Here is a 26,029-nt window from a genome sequence, read left to right as displayed (position 1 = left end):
TCATTGGAAACCCAATAGATGGTGATGCTCCCGCAGGCCTTACCATCGTCAGGCATATCATTGTCGTCGTCATCTTCGTCACACTCATCATCAAGGGCACGTTGCCGCTTAGTGGTGACTTTTGGCAATGTGGGGAACTTTCTCTCCACCCAGCCCCGACCAAGCAGTCGCCTCCTGATCACAGGGTAAGGGCCATGCACCATGAAGATCTTCCTTTGCTGGGGAGAACAGAAGGAAGGGTGTTATAAAAGAGAACCTCTTTGAGGTGAAGAGGGAAGACTGTCAAGACACAGAACGTCCAAAAAAATAGGGGAAGGTTGAGCCGGCCTCCCTCACCTTGATAGCCCTCTCCACATACTGCCGGGCTTGTTTGAGGCGCTCAGGATTGAGGGACAAGTTGAAGTTGATCCTTCTTTGCCCATCTATGAGAGAAAAAGCATATCCTGAGGACAGGGAAAGAAAGGCTTGGAGAAAGGGAAGGGTTAGCGGTCCTCACTTTATGACCTCTGTCTTCTGCCTAAGGCACTGGTTCTTAACCTTTGTTACTCAGATGTTTTTGGACTGCAACTCCCAGAAGCCTTCACCATCAGCTCTGCTGGCTGGGGTTTCTGGGAGTTGCAGTTCAAAAACACCTGAGTAACAAAGGTTAAGAACCACTGGCCTAAGGCACTGAGGAATCTGCTCCCTCCCATTCTTTGTCTGACAACCAGGAGATCAAGTGATGCACAGGTAAAAGCCCATCGGTGCAAGCAATGACAATAAATCTTAGGGAAGTAAGGGCACAATGAGAAGCTTGTGGGAACAGAATGAACAGAGCCAAAACAACCCCCTGAGAAGAACGTTTATGATGTTTGAAATGTTCCCATTTATTTAAGAAAAAAGCAGGTAAGAAGGAACGTCATGAACTGTTGTACAAGTAAGCATGTTGTAGACAGAAAGCAGATGTGAGAACGTGACTTTTTTCTTCGTCTGTCATAATTAAAGAACTTCGGGTCCTCCACAGATATTGAATGTTGGGAGACAAGGAAGTTATTCTTAAAATATTGCAAAGTTCTGTTTGTCAACTTAAAATGCAGCAATCCCCATAAACTCAGACAGCTTAAAATAGTACATGGCGGGATGCTTACTTCCAACACGGACTGTCTGCCCTAGCTGTACATCCCAGGCTGGACAAACGAGGAGGACCCGGAAGGAGAAAACAAGGAAGCAGGGCTTCTCGGCAGCTGCTCTCAGCTCTGGAATGAGCTGCCATCGGAACTTCGCCTGCCCCCCTCCCTGGTGACTTTTAAGAAATGTGTAAAAACCTTCTTATTTTGGCAGGCTTTTCAAAACATTCCATATGAATAGCCACTGAGAGTATCAGCCCATCATTTTTTATTGCTGCCTGTTTTTAAGTATAATGCCATTTTAATTATGCTTATATTATTTTATGTTATCACTCTTATGAATTTATTTAATTTTATTTATTTATTTATTTACAGTATTGATTTATCTATTTGCTTGTTTGTTTGATTTATCTATCGCCCATCTGACAGTTTTATTACATGGCATAATAAAACAGACGATACAATAACAGGACAAAGCATAAATTAATCAATACAAAATTAAACAAATAAAAACATCAGTAAATATTAATATAAAAAAGGAAAATGAAAAAGATGGTTGAACAATAAGTTGAATCAAGATAGAGTCCGGGAAGCCCTGTCTAAAAAGGAGTACATTCCCTCTCATTGCTTGTGCTTGATACTTGACTCAAAAAATACTACTTTCCATGGAAAAAAAGTGTTTTTGAGATTAATTCCTTAGACAGCTGTTGTTTCTTTGTTCTGTGCAATATTGGGAAATGGAACAAAGTCACTTGCATGGCACCATGTGTATTGCATTTTAGAAAATAGATCTTAAGTAATTTTCATTGGTTTCTGTTTTGAATTATCAACCAATATATACTGTATTTTTAAAAAAAAATCATCACATGTCCTTACGTAATGGGATTCTACTTCTGAAGAGAAAATTTCTTGTTGGAGTATCTGATTTTAATATGTGAGCAACATTTCTTTCTGCCAATTTGCATTTCTCATAAATTATATAAATTTAGTTGATTTAAAAAAAAAATAAAAAGGAATGCTTTTAAGTTTATTGAAAGTTCCCAGTGAGGGCACCAGGTGAATTTCAGGCTGGAGGACATTCCATAATTGTGGGGCTACTGCCAAGAAAGCCCAGTTTCTAGTGATTGATTTCTGGGCCTCTCTCGAGGTCATAAACCTCAACCACCCAGTCTGGGAAGATCTTAACTGGATGGGCCAATCTAGTCGGAAGGAGGCATTCTGTCGGATAACGAGGTCCCAAACCTTTGAAGTGCCCAGAGTGACCATTGTTCAGATGGGCATTACAGAAATTGAATGAATGAGTGAGTGAGTGAAAAGAAGGGGAGGGACAGACAAGTATGTTGAGAGCAAGGCTATCAATAGCTACCCCTTATGATGGCTACAGTATATATTAACTTCTCCAGGATCACAGGCAATACACCTCTGCATATCAGCTGATGGAAAAGAGCAGGAGAAAAGCATTGCACTCAATCAAACCTTGTTTTGGCTTCTCAGAGACATCTGGATGGCCACTGCAAGAAAAAGGCTGCTAGACCAGACAAGCCTTTGGTCTGATTCAACATAGTTTCTCTTATATTTCCAGGAAAAAAATGTGGCTACTGGAAGAGATGGCTTCGTTCTAAAGAGTTGGAAAGGGCAGTAAGTACTCATGTCCTGGATGTTTTCCTAACATGAACAGTCAGAACCGGGGTGGTGGTGGTGGGGTGAGCGGTAGCAACTGGCTTGCCCACAGCTCAGAGCACAAGGAACCCAGGGAGCCTCCTGGTCACTCACCTTCTGCCCTGCCTCTGCTGGTATTGGGAGCAGTGGCTGGCTGGCGGCGAGTGGCGCGCTGACTTTTATGTTCTCCATCAAGCCTCAGTTTTCCAACTAAGATAAAAAAATATTTTAAAACAAAAACACGGTGAGGGTTTAAATAGCAACAAACCACATCAATGAAGTTTTGCAGATGTGAAGAGGGAAGACTGCCAAGGCACATCATGTCCAAAAATTGTTTAAGGCATACTGCAACTTATAGAGAGGTATCCTAGATAGAGCAGAACAAGGGAATAGAAGCCTTGTTAAAATCAGAAGTGGTTTATTAGATGAAGCAGATAAAAATGGCATGTAATTCATGGAATGAAGGCAGATTCTTTTCTGAAGGGAAGGGCTGTCAGCCTGTGTTTCTAAAACCAAGTGGCACAGGACCATCCAGCAGTAACATTGCTCCCACACAGATACCACCACAGCTCTCACATGGGTCAGCTGTTTTGTGTATCAGTACAAAGTTCTCATGCATGACCAGATATGGTTTGATTGTATTTCTGCGTTGAGAAGGGGGTTGGCCTTGATGGCATTGCATGCCCCTTCCAACTTCACTATTCTATGATTCTATCATTCACACTTGTCAAAAAAACCCAGCAGTGACAATTGCTTTGTGTTTGGGTGAGAAGTGGTTAACTGATGACAGAAGGAGTTAGCAGCTGTGGTTTTCCCTCTCTTGATGTCATTTTGAGGATGGTAGTGAGCACAAGAATGTAACCTATAGCCTAGTGGTTCCCAACCCTGGGTCTCCAGATGTGCTTAAACTAAAATTCCCAGAAGCCTTCTCCATTAGCTGTGCTAGTCAGGATTTCTGGGAATTGTAGTCCAAGAACATCTGGGGACACAAGACTGGGAAGCACTTCTGCAGACCATCTTGATTGCTGCCATTGGTATTGTCAACATACATGCTGCTCTTTGCTATGTAAAGCCTGGTATGTTTTATCCTGATAGCAATGCAGACATGATATTGCGCAATAATATCAGGCTATTTCTTCATATTCTGGATCATGCGTAAAGAAGCAAAGTACCCCACATTCATAAACCAGAAGGTTTTTTTAAACATATTGAATATGATATGTCTTTGGCACTGGAAAACAAACTTGTCATGAAGCAGATACTACTTTACCAGCTCTTTCGGGTATTCTGTTCCTCGTAGGATCACTGTTCCCTCCTCCTTTACTCTTTGAACCCACCTGTGAAACACCAGTAGAGATACTGAGATTATCCAGGTTCCTTTGTTACTAAAGACTTGCCTCCCCACAAATTCCCAGGATTGTCCTACCATGAAGACAACAACAAAATGATAAAGTGAAGGATAAGGACTAAAGACTTTAAAACTCCCACGATCTATCTCTCATAGTTCAGGGATAGGGAATATGTGGTCCTCCAGATGTTGTGGACCTGTAATTTCTGTCATCCCTCACAACCACCTGTATCAGACAGGGCTTATAAAATGAGCAGGCCAAGAATACCTGGAAGACCACATGTTCCTCCACCTTCTCCTAGCAAAAATCTGGAATTCAGAGCAAGCAACCATTTCCATTGTTTGTGTGCAAAACCATATCTGAGCATCCATCCCACCAGAACAGATCACTGGCATGCCTCCTCAATAACACTACAGAATAGAAGCAACTCCCCAAAATTTTAGGCAGCAAAAATCCTGTTCAATCCTTACTGCTCTAGGAAAACTGCACATCTGCTCTGAAGTGTCCAGTGAAATAAAGAGATGAACAGAGCTTGCTTATGGTCAAAGAAATGATGTTTCCCTACTTTAACTAGCTGTTTAAAATTTAATTGGAGATCTACATAGTGAAAGATTCTAGAGTCCTTAAATTTTCTAAATTGCTGCCAGAAATTTCAAATCCTTTTTCTGTTGAAAAAACAACAACAAAGTACGTACAAAACACCATTACTGTTTGCATGAAACTTGATTCTTGGATCTTCAGGCTAGGAAAGGCAGACCCTGTTAACATCACCAAAAAGCTACCCAGGGCCATTCACCTGCATATTCTTGGTGCCAGCTCCACTGTCTGTACGACAACTCACAGTGAATGGGTATGTCGGTCATGGCGCAACACCTGGCCACCTGGCAGAGACAAGGTGACAGTTCACTGTTGTGGATAAGCTAACTAACTGAATCCCACCCTCTACCCAAGCCAATATCCCACCAAAGAAGTCTGGCCAAATCAGATTCACACAGACATCTGTAACATAGTACAGCAACCCATCATGACACAAAGAAAAAAATCTTAGTTTTTACGCAGTGCTAGAGAAATATACACTCAACACATCACACATACCTACAAACATAGGAGAGTCATTTGACCATTATAACTTGTAACCACAATAGATGGTTTCTATGGTTCCCAGCCTTGGGCAACCCAAGTGTTCTTGGACTGCAACTCCCAGAAACCTTGGCCATCTCAGCTGGTGGTGAAGGCTTCTGGGAATTGCAGTCCAAGAACAACTAGGCTACCCAAGCTTGGGAGCCACTGCTGTAGATTCTCCAGCTGGGCTCATGAGGGAGTAGTAATAAGTTAAAATGACAACACTGCATTTCTGTATCCTCTAGAACTGCGGATGGTGGTTTATGTCTCTGGCTGTGGACCCAGAGATTGAGAGTTTGATTCCGCACTGTGCGTCCTTTATACAAGGGCTGGGAATTGATGATCTATCTGTAGGGTTCCTTCCAGGACCTTCTGCAGTTCTAAGATGATGATGAATGGTTTCTTCTCAAGAACAGAAATGAAATTTCCATACAAAAAGGAGCAGAGAGAATAGTTTCTATATCAATTCAAACATGGGGCCAGCAGCAATCCCTTGCCCACCCCCAGGAATCAGATACAAGTGCAGAAATATCTTCCCACCTGTCTACATGGAGTCCAGCCACTCCCACAGGCTAATTGTTCTGATTGCAATTATTTTCTCCCCTCCAAAACCTAAAGGAACAATTTCCACGTTGCTTCTCTACCACTCCCCAAGTGCAAAGTTCTTACATAAAAACAGCTCCACCTCCCAGTTAAAAACCACCACCACCAGTTTTAAAGACAGGACACTATCCTGAAAGCTAATGGATCATAACAAAGACGGAAAGGCCTCTGATGATCTATGCAAGGGCCATTTGCCTTAACAAGAAGTAATCCTGGGACACTAGGAGCCGAGGGAGGCTTCGGTCAGACTCGAGCCTGAGTGGGTAAACCTTTCTCCTCATTTCACCCCTCTATCGGGCTTTACCCTTGCAAAATTTCTCCCATCACCAGCACCGTCCGCGATGTCCGGGGTGAGCGGGGTGGGGGTGGGTGGGCAAGAAGGGCGTCTGCCTGTCTCCCGAATATTCAATGTATTGTATTATTTTAATGGTACGTTGTGGTCCTCCCCCTCCTCCTCCTCCTCCCGAAAAATCCCCTGCGAGCACTCCTGCCCCGTATCCCCCCCTCCCCTGCCCTGAAGCATCCTCTCCCAGCCTCCCCTTCCCTCGGGCCCACCTCCCCGGGACTCGCGCCGCGCCGAAGAAGGGGTGCCAATGGAGCGGCTGAAGGCGCTTCGAGTTCCCGCCGGCCTTCCTCTTTCATGCCCCAGACTGTTTGGTGTCGCCATGGGAACCGCGGGCGGGCGGGGGGAGGGCGTGTCCTACCAGAATGGCTGGCTCTGACCCCGCCCCCTCGCCCCGCCCCTTTGGGAAAAGGGAAGCACTCTTTCCTATTCTAACAGAGTTCAGCGGTCTGGCGCTCTGTAGGGACCGGAGGACTGCGTGGTGGTGGTAGTTGGGGGTCCAATGGCGTTGCAATTTGGGCGGCTAGGTGTGAGATTCCCAAAAATATCCCCCCTCCCTGGAAGGGAAAAAAATAATAGTACTTTTTCCCCCCTTCCCTTTGCCCGTCAGCATGGAGGCCTAGTCAGCAGAGAGGTGGGGAGTCTTTCCTCGTATGTAATGGATCTTATTTTAAAGCCGCTTTCCCCGTTCATCTCTCGTCCCGTTTGAAGGGCCGAAGGCTCCTTATCTGTCCCTTAAGGGGATTTTGATACCAGGGCAAACACACCTTTTCTCTTGGTAGGACGGAGAAAAGGCGCTCGTTTGTGATCCCTGCCACGTGGCATTGGATGCAAAGGATTTTTGAAGGAAGGCTTGCAGCCAGCAATTTGTTGTTGTGATTGGCAGAAAAAGCCAGGGGAGGTATTAAAAAAATAACAGACAGTACAACTCATTTTAGTTATAGATGTCCCTGTGAAAGGTTGCCATAAAATCAGAACAGACTTGACAGCACAGCACATCATTATTATAGGACAGGATAAAATGGAAGCCTGTTTTAGTGGCATGAAAGAAAGTGCTGTGTCAGTGGCTCTACCCACGTTTGTGGCATGGTTGCCCCTCTCCTTTGCTATCTTTCACCAATTCCTGAAGGGCACGTTGTTCCAGCATTTTATTTACAACACTTCATTCTATCGTACATGACCCATGTTTTTACACTTACTCCATCTCTTTGTTATATATTGAAAACTTTTATTAATAAGCTTATATGCTTTAACTAAATAATATGGTAAATGAAAATAGCCAAAAGGGACACTCTAACTTCATTTACTTTGGAAGTGGTTCATACTGGTCCCCTATTACCTCTGATATATCATCTACATTTATTATCTCCCCCTGCCCTGTGCTTCAAGCGCAAGCAAGCGGAGTCTGGAGACATTTGCCCCTTAACGATGTAAGCATTGATGGACCAAATTTCTTGTAAAACGTTTATAGACACCAGTAGGATGATGTGTGGCTCAGGGCTCAGAAGTAAAACAAGACCTCTGGAGCCTAGGCCTACCTTGAAAGAGAGGGTAAATGACAGTGTCATTTACCTGGAACTTGTTAGAATGTTCAGCATTAATCTGTGACATCAAAGTATATTAGAACCACTTCATAGGCCAAAATTCTATTGCATTTTCCCAGTGCTTCTGCCTCAATAAATAACCAGACAATCCACTCCATGAGACAGGAACTTCCCTATTGCCAAAATATGTGGGAATGTGTCTGTTACATACAGCACTGATGTTACCTGTCTGTCATGGGTTTGGAGGGAAAGTTCCATCCTATGGGGAGTGGAAGGCGGGACATCAGGAGGAGGGGCTGTACTGTATATAAATGTGAAACCTGTGTGGTGAGAGGAGATGCTGAGAGACACTGGGTTGTGACGAAGCAGCAGCTGGGAAGAAGAAGCTGTTGTGGGAGTCTGTGTGTCAGACAGGGTACTACTGTGTGTCAGAGTACCAACCTGATAGGTTCAGGTGTCTGTTGGTTAGCCAGAACTGATAGGTTCAGGGTCTGCGCTTCAACTTAAGGGTTCTGGGTGAACCAAACTGTATGCTTGTATGAGTGAGAATAAGCCACGTTACTTTATCTTATTTACCTGATTGTTTATTTTTCCCTGTGTGTATTTAAAATAAACCTTATTCTTTTTATTGTTTAAAAATCCATCCCTGGTCTGTGTGACTTCTTAAAGGGAATGGTTGGTGGCAGCTTAGTGTAACTGTGTGACATATCCCAGTAGGTCTGGGTTTGTCACATTGATTGGTGTCCAGCGTGTGGGATACGACTGGTCCAGTTGTCCAGTGGTCCAGCAAAGCCTTGGCAAGTGTGCCCAGAGCAAGGGGGGTCTAGTCAGGGACAGTCTGAGGCGCGTAGGTAATCTTCTAGGTGTACCTCACGGGGAGGTGCGCTAGTAGAAGAACGTGCCAACTGGGGAGACTTAGATTAAGGTGCTCTGAGGCAGCCTAGTTTTGGCGGGAAAAAGCTGAGGCAAAACTGCGTAGTAACAGTGAGCTAGCTTGCCAGCTGAGAGGCCCAGCAGAGGGGGGTAGGCTCTGACTCGATACTGTTGCAAGGTTAGTGCTGAAGAACAGCAGCAATCTCTAGGGAGAGCTGGTTCTGAGGCAAAAAGGAAAAAAGTGGTCGTTTTATTCTGAGGCTTGACTTTTTAAAGTAGCCTGTTCTGAGGGGGGATTATGCCCTTGACTCGAAGCCAGATGGCCGAAATGAGTGAAGTGAAAGACCCCCAGATTGACCAAGGTTCTGAGGATGAATTTGGCTCAGTGCAGGGTGACAGCACAGGAGAGCAGAACCCAGAACTTAGAAAATTGCTCCTAGCCCAACAGCATGAACTGAGGATGAGGCAATTTGAAAGGGAGGAAAGGGAGAAACAGAGACAATTTGAATTGGCATTGGAGAGAGAGAAAATGGCGTTTGAATTAAGAAAACTGGAACTGATGAACCAGAACAATAATAACAATAGGGATTCTGAGGGAGGCCATTTGTCTAAGGCTGACCTGAAGAAATTCCCTGTGTACCACAAGGGAGATTGTCCCGAGGTGTTCTTTTCCTTAGTGGAAAGAGCGTTTGTGGACTTCTCAGTGAGGGAAACTGAGAAGATGACCATCATGCGATCTTTAATCAGTGGTAGCCTGGCTGAGGTTTATGCCGAGATGCCTGAGGAACTGATGAAAGATTTTGCAGAGTTTAAAAAACTGGTGTTTGCCAGACATGGGATAAATGCAGAACAGCTGAGACAAAGATTCAGGTCCCTCACAAAAAAGCCAGAGCAGACTTTTACCCAAGTGGGGGCCCAATTGGTGAGGCTGCTTGAGAAATGGCTATCGCAGGAGGGAACAGAGACCTATGAGCAGCTTAAAGACTTGATAGCACTGGAACAGTTCTATTCAGTCCTGCAGGGGGAATTGAAATTCCAGGTGAGGGAAAGGAAACCGAAGTCTGTGGCAGCAGCCGCAGAGATCGCAGATTTTATTTCCCAAATAAGAAAGCCCTTGGGTGAGGGGAAATCTGTAGGGAAACCCAAAGAAACCTACAGCAAGTACTCTCAGGGACCAGGGAAAAGCCAGCAAGGGGGAGGGGCCCATGGTGAAGGGAAGCCCTCAGACATGAAACTAAGACCTCAGATTTTGGAGGGAAAACCAAAACAAGATGAGAGAGAATCAAAATACACCAGAAAATGCTATTTCTGTCAGGGAAAGGGTCATCTAATCTCAGATTGTGAGAAATTAAAGCAGCTAAAAGGAATGGTGCCTCAGGATTCTAGTCAGACCAAGCCAAAAGCTGTGTTCTGTGTCCAGAAAGAGCAAGGCTCAGTGTCACTGAGGGAGCCTGTTGCCATGGCTACTCAGTCTGGGACAGTTACATCTGCTGATCAGGCTGAGGAAAATGGTCCTCTTATAGAGGTAAAGCGCTGCTTGCTGGTGAAAACAGATTCTCAGTTGTTTGAGACAGCCGGGGTGGACGTAGGAATACTTGACCGTCAGTATAGGGGGCTGCGGGACACTTGTTCCCAGGTAACCCTGTGCCATCCAGATATCATCCCTAGGGAGTTTATAATCCCAAATGAGAGCATGAAGGTGGCAGGGATTGAGGGGCAGGTAATCTCTCTGCCAGTAGCAGAGGTACCTGTCAACTTTCAAGGCTGGAGGGGAGCTTGGCGGCTAGCGATTTCATCGACTCTGCCAGCAGCCGTGCTCGTGGGAAATGACCTGGCTGAACATGTGAAACGGGTGCTAGTGATTACACGCTCACAAGCCACCACAGGGACAGTTCAGGGGGGTAATGATGAGCCAGAGACGGAAGCAGAGGGGAGTTCAGAAGCTGTGGTGGAAACCTTAACCACAGACGGCAGATTTGGACAGGAGCAAAAGGCAGACGCCACTCTCCAAAAGTGTTTTGAACAGGTGACTGACGCCCAGCTAACACCTGAAACCCCAGTGAGATTTCTGGAGAAAAAGGGGATTTTATATAGAGAGACCCTGAGGAATATCTCAAAAGGGGGAGATGGGATCAGAAGTCAGCTGGTGGTACCTGAAAAGTATCGCCCCATGATCTTACAAAGGGGGCACTCTGACATGTTTGCTGCACACTTAGGGGTGAACAAAACACAGCAGAGAATCACACAGAATTTCTACTGGCCTGACATAGGGAAGCAGATCAGGGAGTTCTGTAAACAATGTGATGTGTGTCAAAGGCAGGGGAATAACCGCGACAGGACCAAAGCAAAGTTGTGCCCTTTGCCTGTGATTGACACTCCGTTCAAATGCATAGGGGTGGATATTGTGGGACCTTTGCCCAAGGCCACAAAGAGGGGGAACAGGTTCATTCTAACAATTGTGGACCATGCCACAAGGTATCCTGAAGCCATACCCTTGACTAACATTGAAACTAACACAGTGGCAGATGCTTTGGTGGGGTATATGTCCAGGATGGGATTTGCCTCAGAGATAATCACAGATTTGGGCGCATCGTTCACATCAAAGCTCATGAAACGCTTATGGCAAATCTGTGGAATTAAGCACAAGGAAACCACTGCTTATCATCCTGAGAGTAATGGGTTAACTGAGAAGTTCAATGGGACTCTAATGCGCATGATTAGGGCTTACTTGGCAGAGAATCCAAACAATTGGGACCAGAAGCTACAATCCCTTTTGTTTGCTTATCGATCAGTGCCACAAGCCAGTACCGGGTTCAGTCCATTTGAACTTTTATTTGGGAGAAGGGTGAAAGGGCCCCTTGATTTGATCAAACAAAATTGGGAGCAGATCACCCAGGATGACCCACAAGACGTTGTAACATACATAGACACCTTGATGAATGACCTGAGGAGAAATCTAGAGCTGGCAGCAGAAAACCTGCAAGCTCAGAAGGTCAGACAGAAAACATGGTATGACCACAAAGCTAGAGAGAGGCACTTTGACCCAGGGGAGGAAGTGCTTTGGCTTAGGCCCTGCAGGGAGAATAAAATGCAGCTCAAATGGGCAGGACCATATAGGGTCATTTCCAAGATGTCAGACCTGAACTACCTAATAGAGCAGGAGGAGAACCAAGCAAGGAGGGTGGTTCATGTGAATGCCCTAAAACCCTACTACAGAGGGGAACAGAGGGTTCTATTTGCTATAAAAGCAGCTGAGAGTGAGGAAGCTGAATTACCCTTCTGGGAGGGTAGAGGGGAAGTAAAATACAACCCAGAGGAGGTAAAGATCAGTCCTGTACTCACCCAAGACCAGCAGCAAGAACTAAAAATGCTGCTTAGTAAATATCAACAGGTGTTTTCCAACAAGCCGGGGATAGTGAAGGGAGTGATGCATCGGATCCACACAGGGGATGCACCCCCGCAGGCAGTATCCCCATACCGAGTAACGGGACCCTATAGGGACAAGGTGCGGAAGGAGCTGGACGAGATGCTGAGGGAGAACATAATCGTCCCCTCTTCTAGTCCTTGGTCCTCTCCGATAGTCCTTGTGGACAAGCCTGATGGGAGCATTAGGTTTTGCGTCGATTACAGGAAATTAAACCGTGTAACCACTCCTGATGCCTACCCAATGCCCAGGCTAGACAACCTGATTGAAACCATAGGGGGTTGTCGGTTCATCTCATCATTGGACCTGGTAAAGGGATATTGGCAATTAAGAATTGATCCCAGGGATCAAGAAAAGACTGCCTTTTGGTCTCTATGAGTTTCAAGTCCTGAGCTTTGGTCTCAGAAATGCACCAGCCACATTTCAAAGGCTGATGGACCAGACCTTGACAGGGCTCAGTGACTTTACAGTGGCCTACATTGACGACATAGGGATCTTCAGTAATACCTGGGAAGATCACCTGATACACCTGGAGTTAGTGCTGCAGAGGTTAAGTGCAGCAGGGCTCACAGTAAAGGCCAGCAAGTGTCAGCTGGGTAGCCCAGAAATAAAATACTTGGGTCACATGGTAGGGGGAGGAATGATAAAACCCCTGGAGGCCAAAATAGAAGCTGTTCGTGATTGGCCTAGACCCAACACCAAGAAAAAGGTCAAATCATTTCTTGGGTTGGTGGGCTACTACAGAAAGTTCATCCCGAGGTTTAGCGAGATTGCGGCTCCGCTGACCGATCTGACGAGGAAGAAGGCTGATGACCGCATCCCGTGGACCAGCGACTGTGAGGCGGCGTTCCAGAGGTTGAAGGAGGCGCTAATCAACTATTCAGTCCTGCGGGCTCCAGACTTCGACCGGGAGTTCATCATCTACACCGATGCGTCTAACAGCGGGGTAGGAGCAGTTCTGTGCCAGGAGGATGAGAATGGTGACCAACATCCAGTGTCCTACCTGAGTAGGAAACTTCAAAAAGGTGAGAGACATTTGGCAACCGTGGAGAAGGAGTGTTTGGCCATAGTCTACGCGATCCAGAAGGCCAAGCCTTACATCTGGGGAAGACATTTTATTCTGTGTACTGACCATTCACCATTGCAATGGTTAAAGACAATGAAAACCCACAATAGCAAACTTATGAGGTGGGCTTTAAACCTACAGGACTATGACTTTGAAGTGAAGGTGGTCAGAGGGTCAGTGAACTGTGTTGCTGACGCCTTATCAAGAAGACCTGAAGAATGAAGACGGCGAAAGAAACATGGACTATGTGTATATATTGTGAACAAAAAGTTAAATGTACCTGGTTTTGAATTGGTTTGTATGAATAAAGGTAAATTGATGTAATGTATATGGTAAATGTTTAAATGTCTAATTGCTATGGTTAACTTAGAATGTAAGTATAAGTAAGTATAATATGGTATGTATAACTGTTTTTGTGTATTTTATCAAGGTTGTTTTTTTGGTGAAAAGCACCTTAGCTTTCCCCCTACAAAACAACTTATAAAGAGGGGAGGTGTTACATACAGCACTGATGTTACCTGTCTGTCATGGGTTTGGAGGGAAAGTTCCATCCTATGGGGAGTGGAAGGCGGGACATCAGGAGGAGGGGCTGTACTGTATATAAATGTGAAACCTGTGTGGTGAGAGGAGATGCTGAGAGACACTGGGTTGTGACGAAGCAGCAGCTGGGAAGAAGAAGCTGTTGTGGGAGTCTGTGTGTCAGACAGGGTACTACTGTGTGTCAGAGTACCAACCTGATAGGTTCAGGTGTCTGTTGGTTAGCCAGAACTGATAGGTTCAGGGTCTGTGCTTCAACTTAAGGGTTCTGGGTGAACCAAACTGTATGCTTGTATGAGTGAGAATAAGCCACGTTACTTTATCTTATTTACCTGATTGTTTATTTTTCCCTGTGTGTATTTAAAATAAACCTTATTCTTTTTATTGTTTAAAAATCCATCCCTGGTCTGTGTGACTTCTTAAAGGGAATGGTTGGTGGCAGCTTAGTGTAACTGTGTGACATATCCCAGTAGGTCTGGGTTTGTCACAGTGTCAATTTGACTATCCTCCTTCTGACAACTATATGAAGGATAATGTACAGCCAAAATGTTACATTGCGCACATAAGGGGAGGAGAGGACCAACTGTTTCAGTGTTAAGACCATTGAGAGAGAGGCCTTTCTCTCAGTCCCACCCTGACAGATGTGTCTGATCACCCCCATCCTTGCTGTCCTTCTGCAAAGACCTTTCTCTTCAGGAAAGGCTTCCCTCTGTGACTGGCTGCTTGAGTGGGATTTTTAAACGGATTGCCTTAGTGCTTTGAATGTGTTCTTAGTATTGCTTTTGTTTACCATTTCTTAGAGTATTTATTTGGTCCTGTTGAGTATTTACATACATATTATTTTTGGCTTTAAATAATGTATTTTAGTGATGTAAGGCACGCTCTTTTTAAATCAGAAAGGTGGGGTAGTGGTAGTGCTTTAAATAAAATAAATGAGTAAGTGTCCCGTTATTGGGAGGAAGGCTGCCTATAAATGAAACAAAATGAATGAATAAAACAAAACAAACATCTGATTGGCAAAATCACATGTTATGTATCACAAAGCCCAGTGGAAAACTAGAAATACTGCAGCAAGGTGCTATATCTGGGCTTTATTTACAGCACTACTACTAATTATATACTGTAATGTTAAAAAGAGACAACAGGATCCTATCCATTTCTTCCTTAACAGTAGCACAGGAGAGACAGAAAACTACCATCTCTTAGCTAGGGCTGGATCAGAGAGGACAGAAAATAGCAGCTGCACATTGTTTTGAGCCACACAACCACAGCATCCTCCGGGCCTCTGTTCCACTTTATCTTATTCATATGGCACCCAGTCATTCTAGAGTCATACTCATTGTAGTGGGTTTACTACTTTGCAAAACGAACAAACGAATACCTTGCTTTTGAAGATTGACACATACAAGCCATTATGAGACTCTCAAGCAGATGTACACAATAGGGAAGTGGCTCCGTTTCTCACTTCTTGCCCTCAGCAATGGCGTAACGGAGCTAAAAGTCTCAGCATTAAAACACTGAGGCTTTGTGTCATCTGCCATCACCAGGGCCTCCTTGCTCTTTCTTGGCTTAGCTGTAATTTTCACAGCACATACCGGGAATGAGGAACAATTTATCCCAAGATCAACATTGGCATGGGCATTGTTCTAAAATAAGTATTTAGGCTTGGTCTTGGTCTTCAGTGGGCAATCAAAATGTGCAAGCTTTACCAAGGATCTATTCTTGATGGAGACTGAAACTATAAAAATGGGTTTGTTGATCTGGATAACAGAACTGCTTGCCTCTTTGGACTCTCCTTGATGGTGGCCAACTATGGAAACTGCCACGGTAAAAACCAGCACTTCAGAATCTACCACTGGACCCAAAAATGGTCTGAACTTCCCAAACCCATCAAAGTGTAAAAAGTGTGTGTGCCCATTTTTAAAAATTGCAGCATGAGGATTTGTTTTGTCACCAGTGCATCAGGTCAGGAAGTAGGAAGCAACACTCAAGTTTATTTTTAACTCAGCTGTCTCTTGACCACAACAGAAGATGAGCCTGAGGAACCCACAAGACTACTAGTACTACTACTTTGTAAGAAAGGGAACTGCTTAAATCACAACTTTACATCTTGTCAAAATAAGAGCAGAGGCCTTGCTAGCAAGGTGGTGCTGGAGAGAAACGGCTGAAGGAGGCAGTTTCCATCAGAGTTTCCCTGTGGCAGAGGTGTGGATGGGGACAGAAAGCATAGGAACAGGGTGCAGTGCTGTGCACAGAACACTCTGATCCCGGGGGGGGGGGGGGGAGGTAAGGGAACATGGACTGGAGAAAGCCATCTCTCCAGAGACTGGGGGGGGGGGACTTGGCACAGATGGGCAGTCATCGTCTCCAGCAGCCAGCTTGCCTGCAAAATCACAGTCCTGCTTGGGAGATATCCCAAAGCAGTCACTCTCTGGATGCTCAAAGGTTGGGGGCGAGATGGTTCAGGCCTCATTTGCTAGGCCCCCATGACACAGACAAAGGCAGCTTTCTGTCAGCTACTGGAGGCAACTTTTGCATGCAGAGCACTGAGCCGAAGGCTGCTAGAACAAACCAACCCTCCTCCCTGCTCCCACCACAAGGATTTGGCCACTAAGAGATGCAAGTAAGACAAATTACAGCAAGTGATCAGTTATTTTAAAAAAAGGATATCAAGTCAACACAGTCTTAAACCAGCACAGTTTTCTTCCAAAAATATTAAAAAGAACCCTCCCTTCCCCTGGGCACACTGGCGAGCATGGTGTACATTTAGCTGGGATAGCCCCCGCAGGTCTGGCTGCTTCTCATCTCACTCCTGAACTGTGGCCTTCTCTGTTGCCCCAGCAAGGTGGCTGTGCAGAGAGAATGAGAAAGCAAAGCTGTGGATTCCAGCCCTTGGTCTAGAACTAGGAAAGGAAAAGAGAAGAGAGAGATTTAATATAAAGGTGGTTTAAACAAACTGCTATTCTAGTTTCCTCAGAGGCGCATAACAGCCATATTTTTATATGCAATCATAAAATGATGTGACCAGTGCCGTGTTTAGGACTAAGTCCAAGAGAGATATTAATAGAAATTCATAAGTAAAAGCACCTGGATTTTTGCTCACTCCTTTTACATTGCTCCAAAGGCCCACAACTGCTCTTTGCAGTTCCTGCTTTTTCATTGATACTATCAGTGCTCTACAGATCATTTAGCACTAATCTCATGCAACAGGGACTTCTAAAAAGAATTACTTGATTCCCACTGAAATCTGCGCTGAAGTGAATCTCTGCAGTCAGAATTCCTGCCAGAACCAAGTCCACTGGTCTAACTCTCAGTGGCAAACTGCCATGAGAGGGCAGGCATGTGGTATCACATACCAGTCACTTGGTGCATGAAAATACATTATCTATGCTGACCTCTTAATTAGTGACAATCTGCTGCTGAAATTTACACCGATGCACTTACCAGTATAAATTTTTCAACTGAATTCCAGCCAATGAATATACTCTGAGTAACACTTTAGCATACTTTCTCTGTAATGAACTCAAGCTGTAAGCAATACTAGGGGATTAAACACTGTCTGGTGCATGGGTTAAAACTCCCAAAACTCTGCTCACCACCTGGGTTCAATCCCAGGTAGCCAGCTTGAGGTTCACTTAGCCTTTCAACTTTATGAGGTTGATAAATTGGTTGCTCGGCTTGCTTTGGGGGGGGGCAATGTGTAGCCTGCATAATTAAATTACAAACTGCCCTGAGAATGCTTTAAGCATATTGATTTTTCTTTTTGCTTTAAGAAATAATAAATGATTCAATATAGTGAACTTCCAAGAAGTCAAGAAGGCATTTGAACAGATAGTTCTTATGTCTACTGATAATAATACAAAGATTCAGTTTTCGTTCTAAGAGCATTTAGCAAACAGTATTCATAATTAGGTTCTCCTTTTTGGTCTCTAACTTGTTTTCTACTTTGTTCAGAGACCACCTTTCATTCTTGCTTCACCCCCTGCCACTACTGCTCCCACCAAGATCTACCCGGATCACCCGCGCGAGCCAGGAGGTGAGGTTGAGGAGCCTGACGCCGAGGGAGGCCCAGAGGGAAAAGAAATGAAACCGGGCCTTCTCGACGGTGGCTCTTCGCCTCTGGAATAACCTTCCTCCGGAGATTCGCGAGGCTCTACGCTGGGGTACTTTTAAAAGCCAATTAAAAACATGGATGTACATCCAGGCATTCCCTCCTGTCAGCACTTCTCTTTTCTTTCTCGCTATTTTTTATTTTCTATATTTTTTGCACTGTATCTGTTATTATGTCATCATGCTTTTGTGTTATTTTAATGTATATATGTTATGTTGGAAGCCGCCCAGAGTGGTAGAATATACCAGATGGGCGGGATATAAATCAAATAAATAAATAAATACATTCACTCTCCCTTCTATATATGATGCTAACAGTCTGAGGACACACCAGCGAGGTTCTTACAACCTACTGCTCAATGCTGGCATTCCATTTCATACCACTTCTGTAACATCTAATAGATTCTTACATTCTTGAGGAACTCCTCTGCCACAATGCGAGCCCTGGCATTGACTGACAGCTTCATCTCGCTGATTTCCTTATCAATTTCTTCCATGAAATGAATGACAAAGTCCACCAACTTGTGCTTATACATCTGCTCTGTATGGAAATTTGTGATCAAAAAGCTAATGTCATAGCCCTAGGACAAAAGAGAAACAGCACATCATTAACATCTGCTAACCTAAGATTAGCCTCATCATTCTTTGTACTAAGCACACCAAAAAAAAAAGTAATCTGACTTCTGTTGATAGCAGCATCAAGGCTGAACTCACATTAGATGCTTTTGTATTTTGGACATACCAGAAAATGACTGGACTTGCTGGAAAAGACAGTAAGGCTAGAAAAAAAATTAAGAAAGGAAAAGAAGACCTCATATGAGGTGAATTAATAAAGAATGGCAAAGTTTTGAGTTTGTAAGACTTGAGCAGGGCTGCTAAGGAAAAACCTTTTGAAAGTAACTAATTCATAGCTACCATGAATTGGAAACTAACTGCTGGCCCATAATAACAACAAAAAAACGGTGGGGTTTTCCGCCTTTCCAAAAGTGATATCTGTAAATTGAAAGAGCTGAGAAAATGAACAGATTACTTTGTAGAAGCGGATGCAGACCCTGTCGACTGTGTCAGCACTTAGCTACTGATACTTCAACAGTGATTATGGTACAAATGTTTTATACTCTCCTGTAAGGCCACTGCTAACTATTGCACCGATGGGTTAAAAACAGTGAACGGAAATCACTACTGCTAACCAACCACCCTTTAATGGCAAAAGGCATTTCTGAGGAAGCTTATCCTTACTCAAGTATGGCACCTTGCACAAGTTAGTGTTACAACTTCTATCCAAGGAATAGGCTGGTTCACATATTGTTAGTAGTGAATGAAATCCAGTGTTAAGTCACAGCTGGAGTAGGCCCAATCTGAATCAATTCAGGTTTGGTGGTTCAACACTTCTGTAAATTCCACTGCTTCAGTGGATCTAGCTGGGATTTACTACTGGATTTCAGTCTCTGTCTCAAAGGCAAAGAAAGAAGCATCTTGTCCAATGGCCTCGACTTCTGTCTGGTCTCCTCACCTCCACTGATTTTCGACGTAAAATGTAGAAGTTCTCCGCTCTCATCATCATGAACCGCATAAATTTGTGACAGAGAATCTTCTCAATCTCGTCCGCCTGCAAAAAAGGAAGAGAAACCCATCAGAATTTTCCTCAGGCTCAATCAGTGAATACCCTGTCTCTCATTTCCTATGCTTGTTCCTACCTGCTTCACAGCAATGCTAATTCGCACAGAATTGATGGATCCTTCAATGAGGACTTTCTCTTTCTCATTTCTGCTGATGATCACTGGCTGCAATAGGAGCTCCTTGCTGCTTCTGTAAACCAAGAGACAGAGAGATCTATATCAAAGGTTGAAGAAACATATGGGTCTCTCCTCTGGATGGATTCCAGCACAACATGGTCCACTATTAACTTTCCAACTCCACTGAATTGGCAGTTCTAAACATGAGCTTCACACAATCCATCCTCCAACTAATACAAGCGTTTTTACATGCTAATGTACCTCTGTAGGAACAGGGAAAACAGTCTTCATGCAGCAATCTTTGCTTGGAAAAGGAAGATAAACTACCCTTCCGTACCAACCACTGTGTGAAAATTTACCCATAAGATAATTGTTTTGGAGGACGGCAGGAGAAGAAAGCCAGCAGGATATGAGTCAGAGACACTCTACTGTCAATCCCTGTCTCAAAAAGATGACACCACAATGTTTAACTCAGTTATGGAACCAGACACATTTAAACATGAGCATAAGCTACCAGTTCATATTTTCCATTCATACTTATGCACATGAGCATAAGTAAAGCTACCATTTCATATTTTTCACCCAGAATCTTTTCTCAGATGTGCTTCTCTAAGTAAGGACAATTAAGACATTTTGCTGCCGGAGACAGAACAGGAAATGCTACTCCCGAATCAAGCTGAGTATTTTATTTATTTATTTGATTTATACCCCGCCTATCTGGCCTGTAAAACCTGTAGTACCCAAAGCCAGCCAAATTATTTTTGCAGATTAGGTACAGCCATGTCTGCTATAAAAAAAAACAAAGCACCCACACAATTTCTAGATTGCTTCAAAATAGCCTATAAATGGCATCCCCATGAGGCACAGCAGGGGATGACATCCACACCATTAGTTGATATCCCTAGATTTCCAAGAGAGATTAACAACAATAAAATTCAGAATGCATCAGTATGTGAATCTGCTGATGAATGGTGAAGAGGGACATGACATTTGAATCCCCCTATTCATTTTCCAGAGCAGGCAGAGCAACTTCAGTGAATCTGGGTCCATTTGTACCTGTGCTCAGATATTAGGGAGCCACACCTGCTGATTTTACAACACTGAAGTACTCAACATTTACTCTACACCTTGTTATAAACAGTAACAGGGTGACTCTGGCTTACTGTAGCTGACCACCGTTTTTGTTATGTACTCTCATGTAGTTTCAAAATTATGGGCACCCTAATAAATATGAGTTTATGTGAGCTATTTAAGGAGTGAATTTACAAATACAATCCCCCAATGAGTTTCCATGGCCAAGTGGGGATTTGAAACCAGGCCTTCCGTATCTGAACTAGTATCTACTGACTTATCAATGGTCTGAAAATATTAAAAATATTAAAAGAATAATCCTAGAAATATGTATTTCTAACAATGAAGTTACTGGAACTGGCCTGGCCACTAGAGGAGGCCAGAGACCATGCTGTCTCTATCATTTGCCATTAAAATAGCATTCTCTAAAATCCATATTTTTCAGGCTCTGTGGCAGGGTGGGAAAGCTTAGAACCAATCCCCCATGAATACAGGGGTTCTGCTATATTAACATGTCCTGGAACTGTTGCAAAGATAGTGATAGAAAAGTGAGTACCAGAAACTTGCTGTACAGGAACAAAATTTCTGGTTTCCCCACTATATGTCTAAAGTCAGCTAATACAGCCACATGACTCACAATGCATTAGTCATGTTTGCATTTTGATATTACCAATTTGATTCAGAGTTTGGACCTTCTATAAATACTTCTGTGTGCTTGCTAGCCATGATACAATAAGATTTTTGAGCACAACAGCATGTGCAAGCATTCTTAATGTAATTGTTTCTTTGTTTAATTAATTTCCAACTCTCTTTTCTCACTCATTTTTTAACAGATCCAACTGGATTTTAATAGCCAATTCCTACATTTTAAAATAAAAATATAATCCAACACATGTTTATCACTGTATTAACTATCCAGGTTTTCAACAACTTGTCATAGTTGCTTTAAACAGGGTTTTACATACAAAATCTAAAAAGTTTCCATTTACTGTAAAAACATTCTACCACTCATTACTATGGAAAAAGGCTAAGGTGAACAAACACTTACTGTTCAAAATCTTCTTTTCCTGCCTGTACAAACCTATAACCCTTAACAAGAAAACTTTAATATCGAATTCTACAAATACTATCTCAGTATGCAAAACCTTGCAGTCATGCACATTCAGTGAATGAAATCTGTCTAGTTTCTGAAACTGCTGTTAATTACTCAACTCTTTTGTAATCTTATATATGAAGCCGAGTTCCCCAAAACAAGAAAGATAATCTTAAGAAACATGTTACAGAAAAGCTGCCTGCCAGATTCTTGCCAGGATAGCAGCGGATGCAGCACAGGTATTTCAGTTACCATGGCAAAAGCTACAAGAACCAAATGCTCCAGAATCAAGCAGAAGCACTCTTTTGAGCCTCCTCAGCATTTGCAATATTAATCTACTGGCAGCAATTTAAGAATGCAAGAAGCCCTGAAGGGCCAGATCAAAGGCCTCATTCGTTCAGAACTCTGTAATGCTGCAAAGCAGTACATAAGCATCATAATACAACCAACTTTTGAAGTTCCCCACTGACTGATAAAGAGAGCCATACGGCCTCTAATCCTGGATATAATGGCTGAAATACAATTGTTAAAGAAATGGCAAAACTTTCAGAGGCAAATTACAACAGGTCAGGAAATTAATGTAGACACTACTGGATGCATGAAGGGTTATATGACTCAATAGACAACAGATGACATCTACAGAGATTTCTTAACTTGTAGCAATTCCTTTCCAAAACTTGTGCTACTTGCATAACCCTGCAAGAGGATTTCAGCTAATATATGGCCATCATTGCAAGCCTTCTATTCTATAAATTTGTCCAGCTTCTTTTACTGCAAGCCACACTGGAGGCCATCATTACATCTTGTGCTAGAGAATTCCATGCTTTAAATATGTGCTGCATGAAAGAGGAGGCTGGCTGGATAGCTCAGTGGTAGAGGTATCTGGATGCGGAGAGAAAGGTTGGCCTTGGCAATCTGCTCAGTCCCAGGATGCCTTCAGAAGGGTCTCATAAACCGCTTCCAAGTACTTTCTACCTAGAAAACTCTGAAAAGGGTCACCGTAAGTCAGAATTGATTTGACAGCTAATGATTATAGTTATATGAAATTTCTTTTTACCTACCCAGTCATTTAGTTTGACTGTATGAGCACAGGTTCAAAAATTTTGGAAAATTCCCCTGTGTACACCATGCATTATTTCCAGTATTTTTATCATGCTATTCCCTCTTTTCTGGAAACCAGCATTCCCCAATGTGGTGTCCTGCAGATGTTTTGCAACTTAACTCCCATTAGCCTCAGACAGCATAGCTGATGGTCAAGCACCACTGGAGCTATAGTGCAAAACATCTGCTGTACACTTCTTGAGATGAGCTGTTTAAAGCGCATGTCTCCACAGGTCATCTATAGCCCCTGCTGGAATGGTTGGGAGCACTCTAAAAAAAATCACTGACTACTGTATGTGACATTCATGCTGGAGCATTCCAACCTGTCCCTAACGGGGACAACTCCATCCCAGATTAGTCTAGGTTTGGAGCCTACTGTTTATGCAGAGCAATTAAGATCAGTCCAAATAAACATGGCTTTCTTTCTGTGCAATTGCCTAGATCAGGGGTCTCCAAACTATGGCCCGCAGGCCACATCTGCCCCACCTTGCCATTTTATCCGGCCCATTCCCTTCAGCCCGTCCATGCCTGCGCATATAGGGGGTTTGCACATGTGCCTGTTCCTTTAGCCCTCAAATATGTTTAAAATATCAGGTGTAGCCCTCACAGTCAAAGGTTTGGAGACCCCTGGCCTAGATAACTCCAAAGTGAGGTTGGGGATTCATTCTTCCTACACACAAAGGAGTGAAGATTGGACAGATCTCTCTCTTCTCCCCCACTACTGTTCTGCTTTCTGCACTTACAAACATGGGTGTGGTGGTGAGCACACATACAAATGTATGCGGAGTGCATGTTTGTGTATCTGCATTGCACGAATGCGCGGGATTTGGTCACAGTGTGCATCATTTTAAAGCTCTTTGTGGGGAAAAGGGGTGAAGGAGCAGGTAAATAAATGCATGGAAGTGTATGTGTGCATCCGTGCAACACACTGATCCTTCCCTTCCACTAGATCAATGGGCTCCACTTAACTCCATCCAGATTCTCAGTTGCTCCTCCTCAACTTGCACCCCCTTCCATCTCACACTTTTTTACTTCCTCTGCAGAGCAAGAGAAAAGACAAATTTGTTTATATCCAGAAGTCGCTTCTTATTAAGCCTCTTAATGATATTGGCTTTGAAACCATTGGGTTTGATTAAAATAATCTAACCTAGCCTAACCATTCAAAAGTTGCTTACACTAGCTTACTCCTTGCTGCTAGTATGGCCATACTCCTGCTTTTCATTTTCCACAGTGACCTTGGGAAGCCTGCCCTAAGGACATGAAGGAATATCTCCAAATATTGCTGATTTCTGAACAACTGGTATTCAGTGACACACTGCTGCTAAATTTAAGTTCCAGTTAGGTAAAGGTTCCCCTTGACATTTAGTCAGTCATGTCCAACTCCAGGGGACGGTGCTCATCCCCATTTCCAAGCTGCTGAGCTAGTGTTTGTCTGAAGAGTTTCCGTTGTCACGTGGTCAGCACAGCTATACACGGAATGCTGTTTACCTTCCCACCAAGGTGGTACCTATTTATCTACTCGCATTTGCATGCTTTCGAACTGCTAGGTTGGCAAGGAGCTGGGACAAAGCAACAGGAGCTCACTCCGTCACATGGATTTGATCTTGCAACTGCTGGTCTTCTGACTCTGCAGCACACAAAGGCTTCTGCGGTTTAGCCCGCAGCACCACCACGTCCACTATCACTAAATAACACAACCCATCTTCCTTAAAGTGCTTGAATTGCATTTCAGTGCCATTTAAACCAGTGGTCATTCGTGTGCATGACATTTGAGGGTTTTTTTTAAGATTCCAACTTCCAAAGGCCTAAATCTTTGTGGGAGGGTCTTGCTGCCCATTATACTTTGTATAAGGCAACCGCAAATAACTGTACTTCCCCCAAAGACCTAGGCCTCCTAGCAATTACTGGGATAATTTCCTTTTTGTACAGGAAGTAGGTCAGAGACAGTCTAGAGAAGCCCTGTTCCAAGTCTGTCTGTGGGCAGGAATTCCTAGAATTGCCTGTGGAATTTATGGAGAACTCTAGGAATTGGAGCCCTGCAAAAGAAAAAAGAAAAAGAAAAGGGGGGGGGGGAAGAGACTAGAACCACACACCTCTAGTGGTTGTTACTTGTGAGACCCAACTGATAAAATCATTCACATTATATGACATACTTCCTTTTGTCTATTCTGAATACATTGCCAATTAGCATCTTCAGGTAATCTTGAAGTCTAACACTGTTGCTTTTTCCTGCACTGAAGGTCTGTTAAATATTTTAGTTGCCCCTTTACACAACTTTTCTGGTCCTATGATATTTTTTCTAACTTAAGACAGAAAAACTACAGTATAGACAACAACCCAAATGTTGTCATAACTAAAATCATTCCATTACTGGTTACTTTGTACAATCCTCTTTGCTAATAACATGAAGCATGAATATTACTACTGCATGCAAAGACCATGCTTTCACTTATATAACCACTCATAACCCCAAATATCTTTCCTAGTCAGTCACTGCTAGTATTGTGAAATTAAGATACTTATTTTAATCAATGAGCATCGTTTTACAGCTGCGCTGAACCTCATTTCTCCCCTCTGCCCTGGACAAAGCATGGTTTATTAGATTTATGCAACAGCTAGAAAAGACATATTAGATTCATGCAATAAAGGAAAAAATGATTAAAAAGTTAAAATCTTTAGAAGGTCACTACTGCTGATGCAGAAAAGTCTACGAGAAACTCCAGAGAACATGGGAAAAGAGAAAATATGTTTTTTTACTGTCGGTGAACTCTTAACAAATAACAACTTAGAGTTTTGGAAGTTCTTATGATGTGGATACTTTGGAACAAGTTCATGGAAGAAGTCCTCAACAGTAGATTAGACTATCTGGGAAGGTGGGGAACTCTCCTACACCGGATACTTTTAAGAAAAGGCTAGACAGTTATATGTTAAGAATGTTGCAACTGTCAATTTTCCATATAGATGGAAGGTTGGGCTCAACGTCCCTTGGGATTCTCTCTAGCTCTACATGAGTCTCCCTTTCTCTAACCTCCATAACACTTTTGATGTATCCCATTCAATTCTTCCATGGTTTTGCAGTACAATTTTTTCCTACCTTTAAATATTTTTTTTACTCCCCATTCTTTCCCATGTGTTGTATCTGCAAAGAGATTCTTGCACATCATCATTATAGAATGGCAGAGCTGGAAGGGACCCTATGGAGCACCAAGCCCAGCTCCTGACAAGGAGACACAGTGGGAAACTCTGGCTCTGCAGCCAGATGCCTAAACCAACTGAACTATCCAGCAGTTAC

The 26,029-nt window shown here is 43.4% G+C and overlaps 1 protein-coding gene across 1 annotated transcript in view; it reads right to left on the bottom strand.

Moving 5' to 3' along the window:
• Positions 1 to 26,029, bottom strand: part of TTLL3 (tubulin tyrosine ligase like 3) — a 52,478-nt gene that overhangs the window by 25,449 nt on the left and 1,000 nt on the right. The window contains exons 3-9 of the mRNA XM_072987052.2: positions 19,434 to 19,545; positions 19,250 to 19,345; positions 18,147 to 18,317; positions 4,036 to 4,102; positions 2,880 to 2,975; positions 337 to 422; positions 44 to 218 (exon numbers count right to left, since the gene is read on the bottom strand). Of these exons, the coding sequence (XP_072843153.2) occupies positions 44 to 218; positions 337 to 422; positions 2,880 to 2,975; positions 4,036 to 4,102; positions 18,147 to 18,317; positions 19,250 to 19,345; positions 19,434 to 19,545 (803 nt within the window). The remainder of the gene's footprint in view (positions 1 to 43; positions 219 to 336; positions 423 to 2,879; positions 2,976 to 4,035; positions 4,103 to 18,146; positions 18,318 to 19,249; positions 19,346 to 19,433; positions 19,546 to 26,029) is intronic.

This window comes from Pogona vitticeps, chromosome 2, assembly GCF_051106095.1.
Source record: "Pogona vitticeps strain Pit_001003342236 chromosome 2, PviZW2.1, whole genome shotgun sequence".
Lineage (NCBI taxonomy): Eukaryota > Metazoa > Chordata > Lepidosauria > Squamata > Agamidae > Pogona > Pogona vitticeps.
This window is presented reverse-complemented; position numbering and strand designations above follow the sequence as displayed.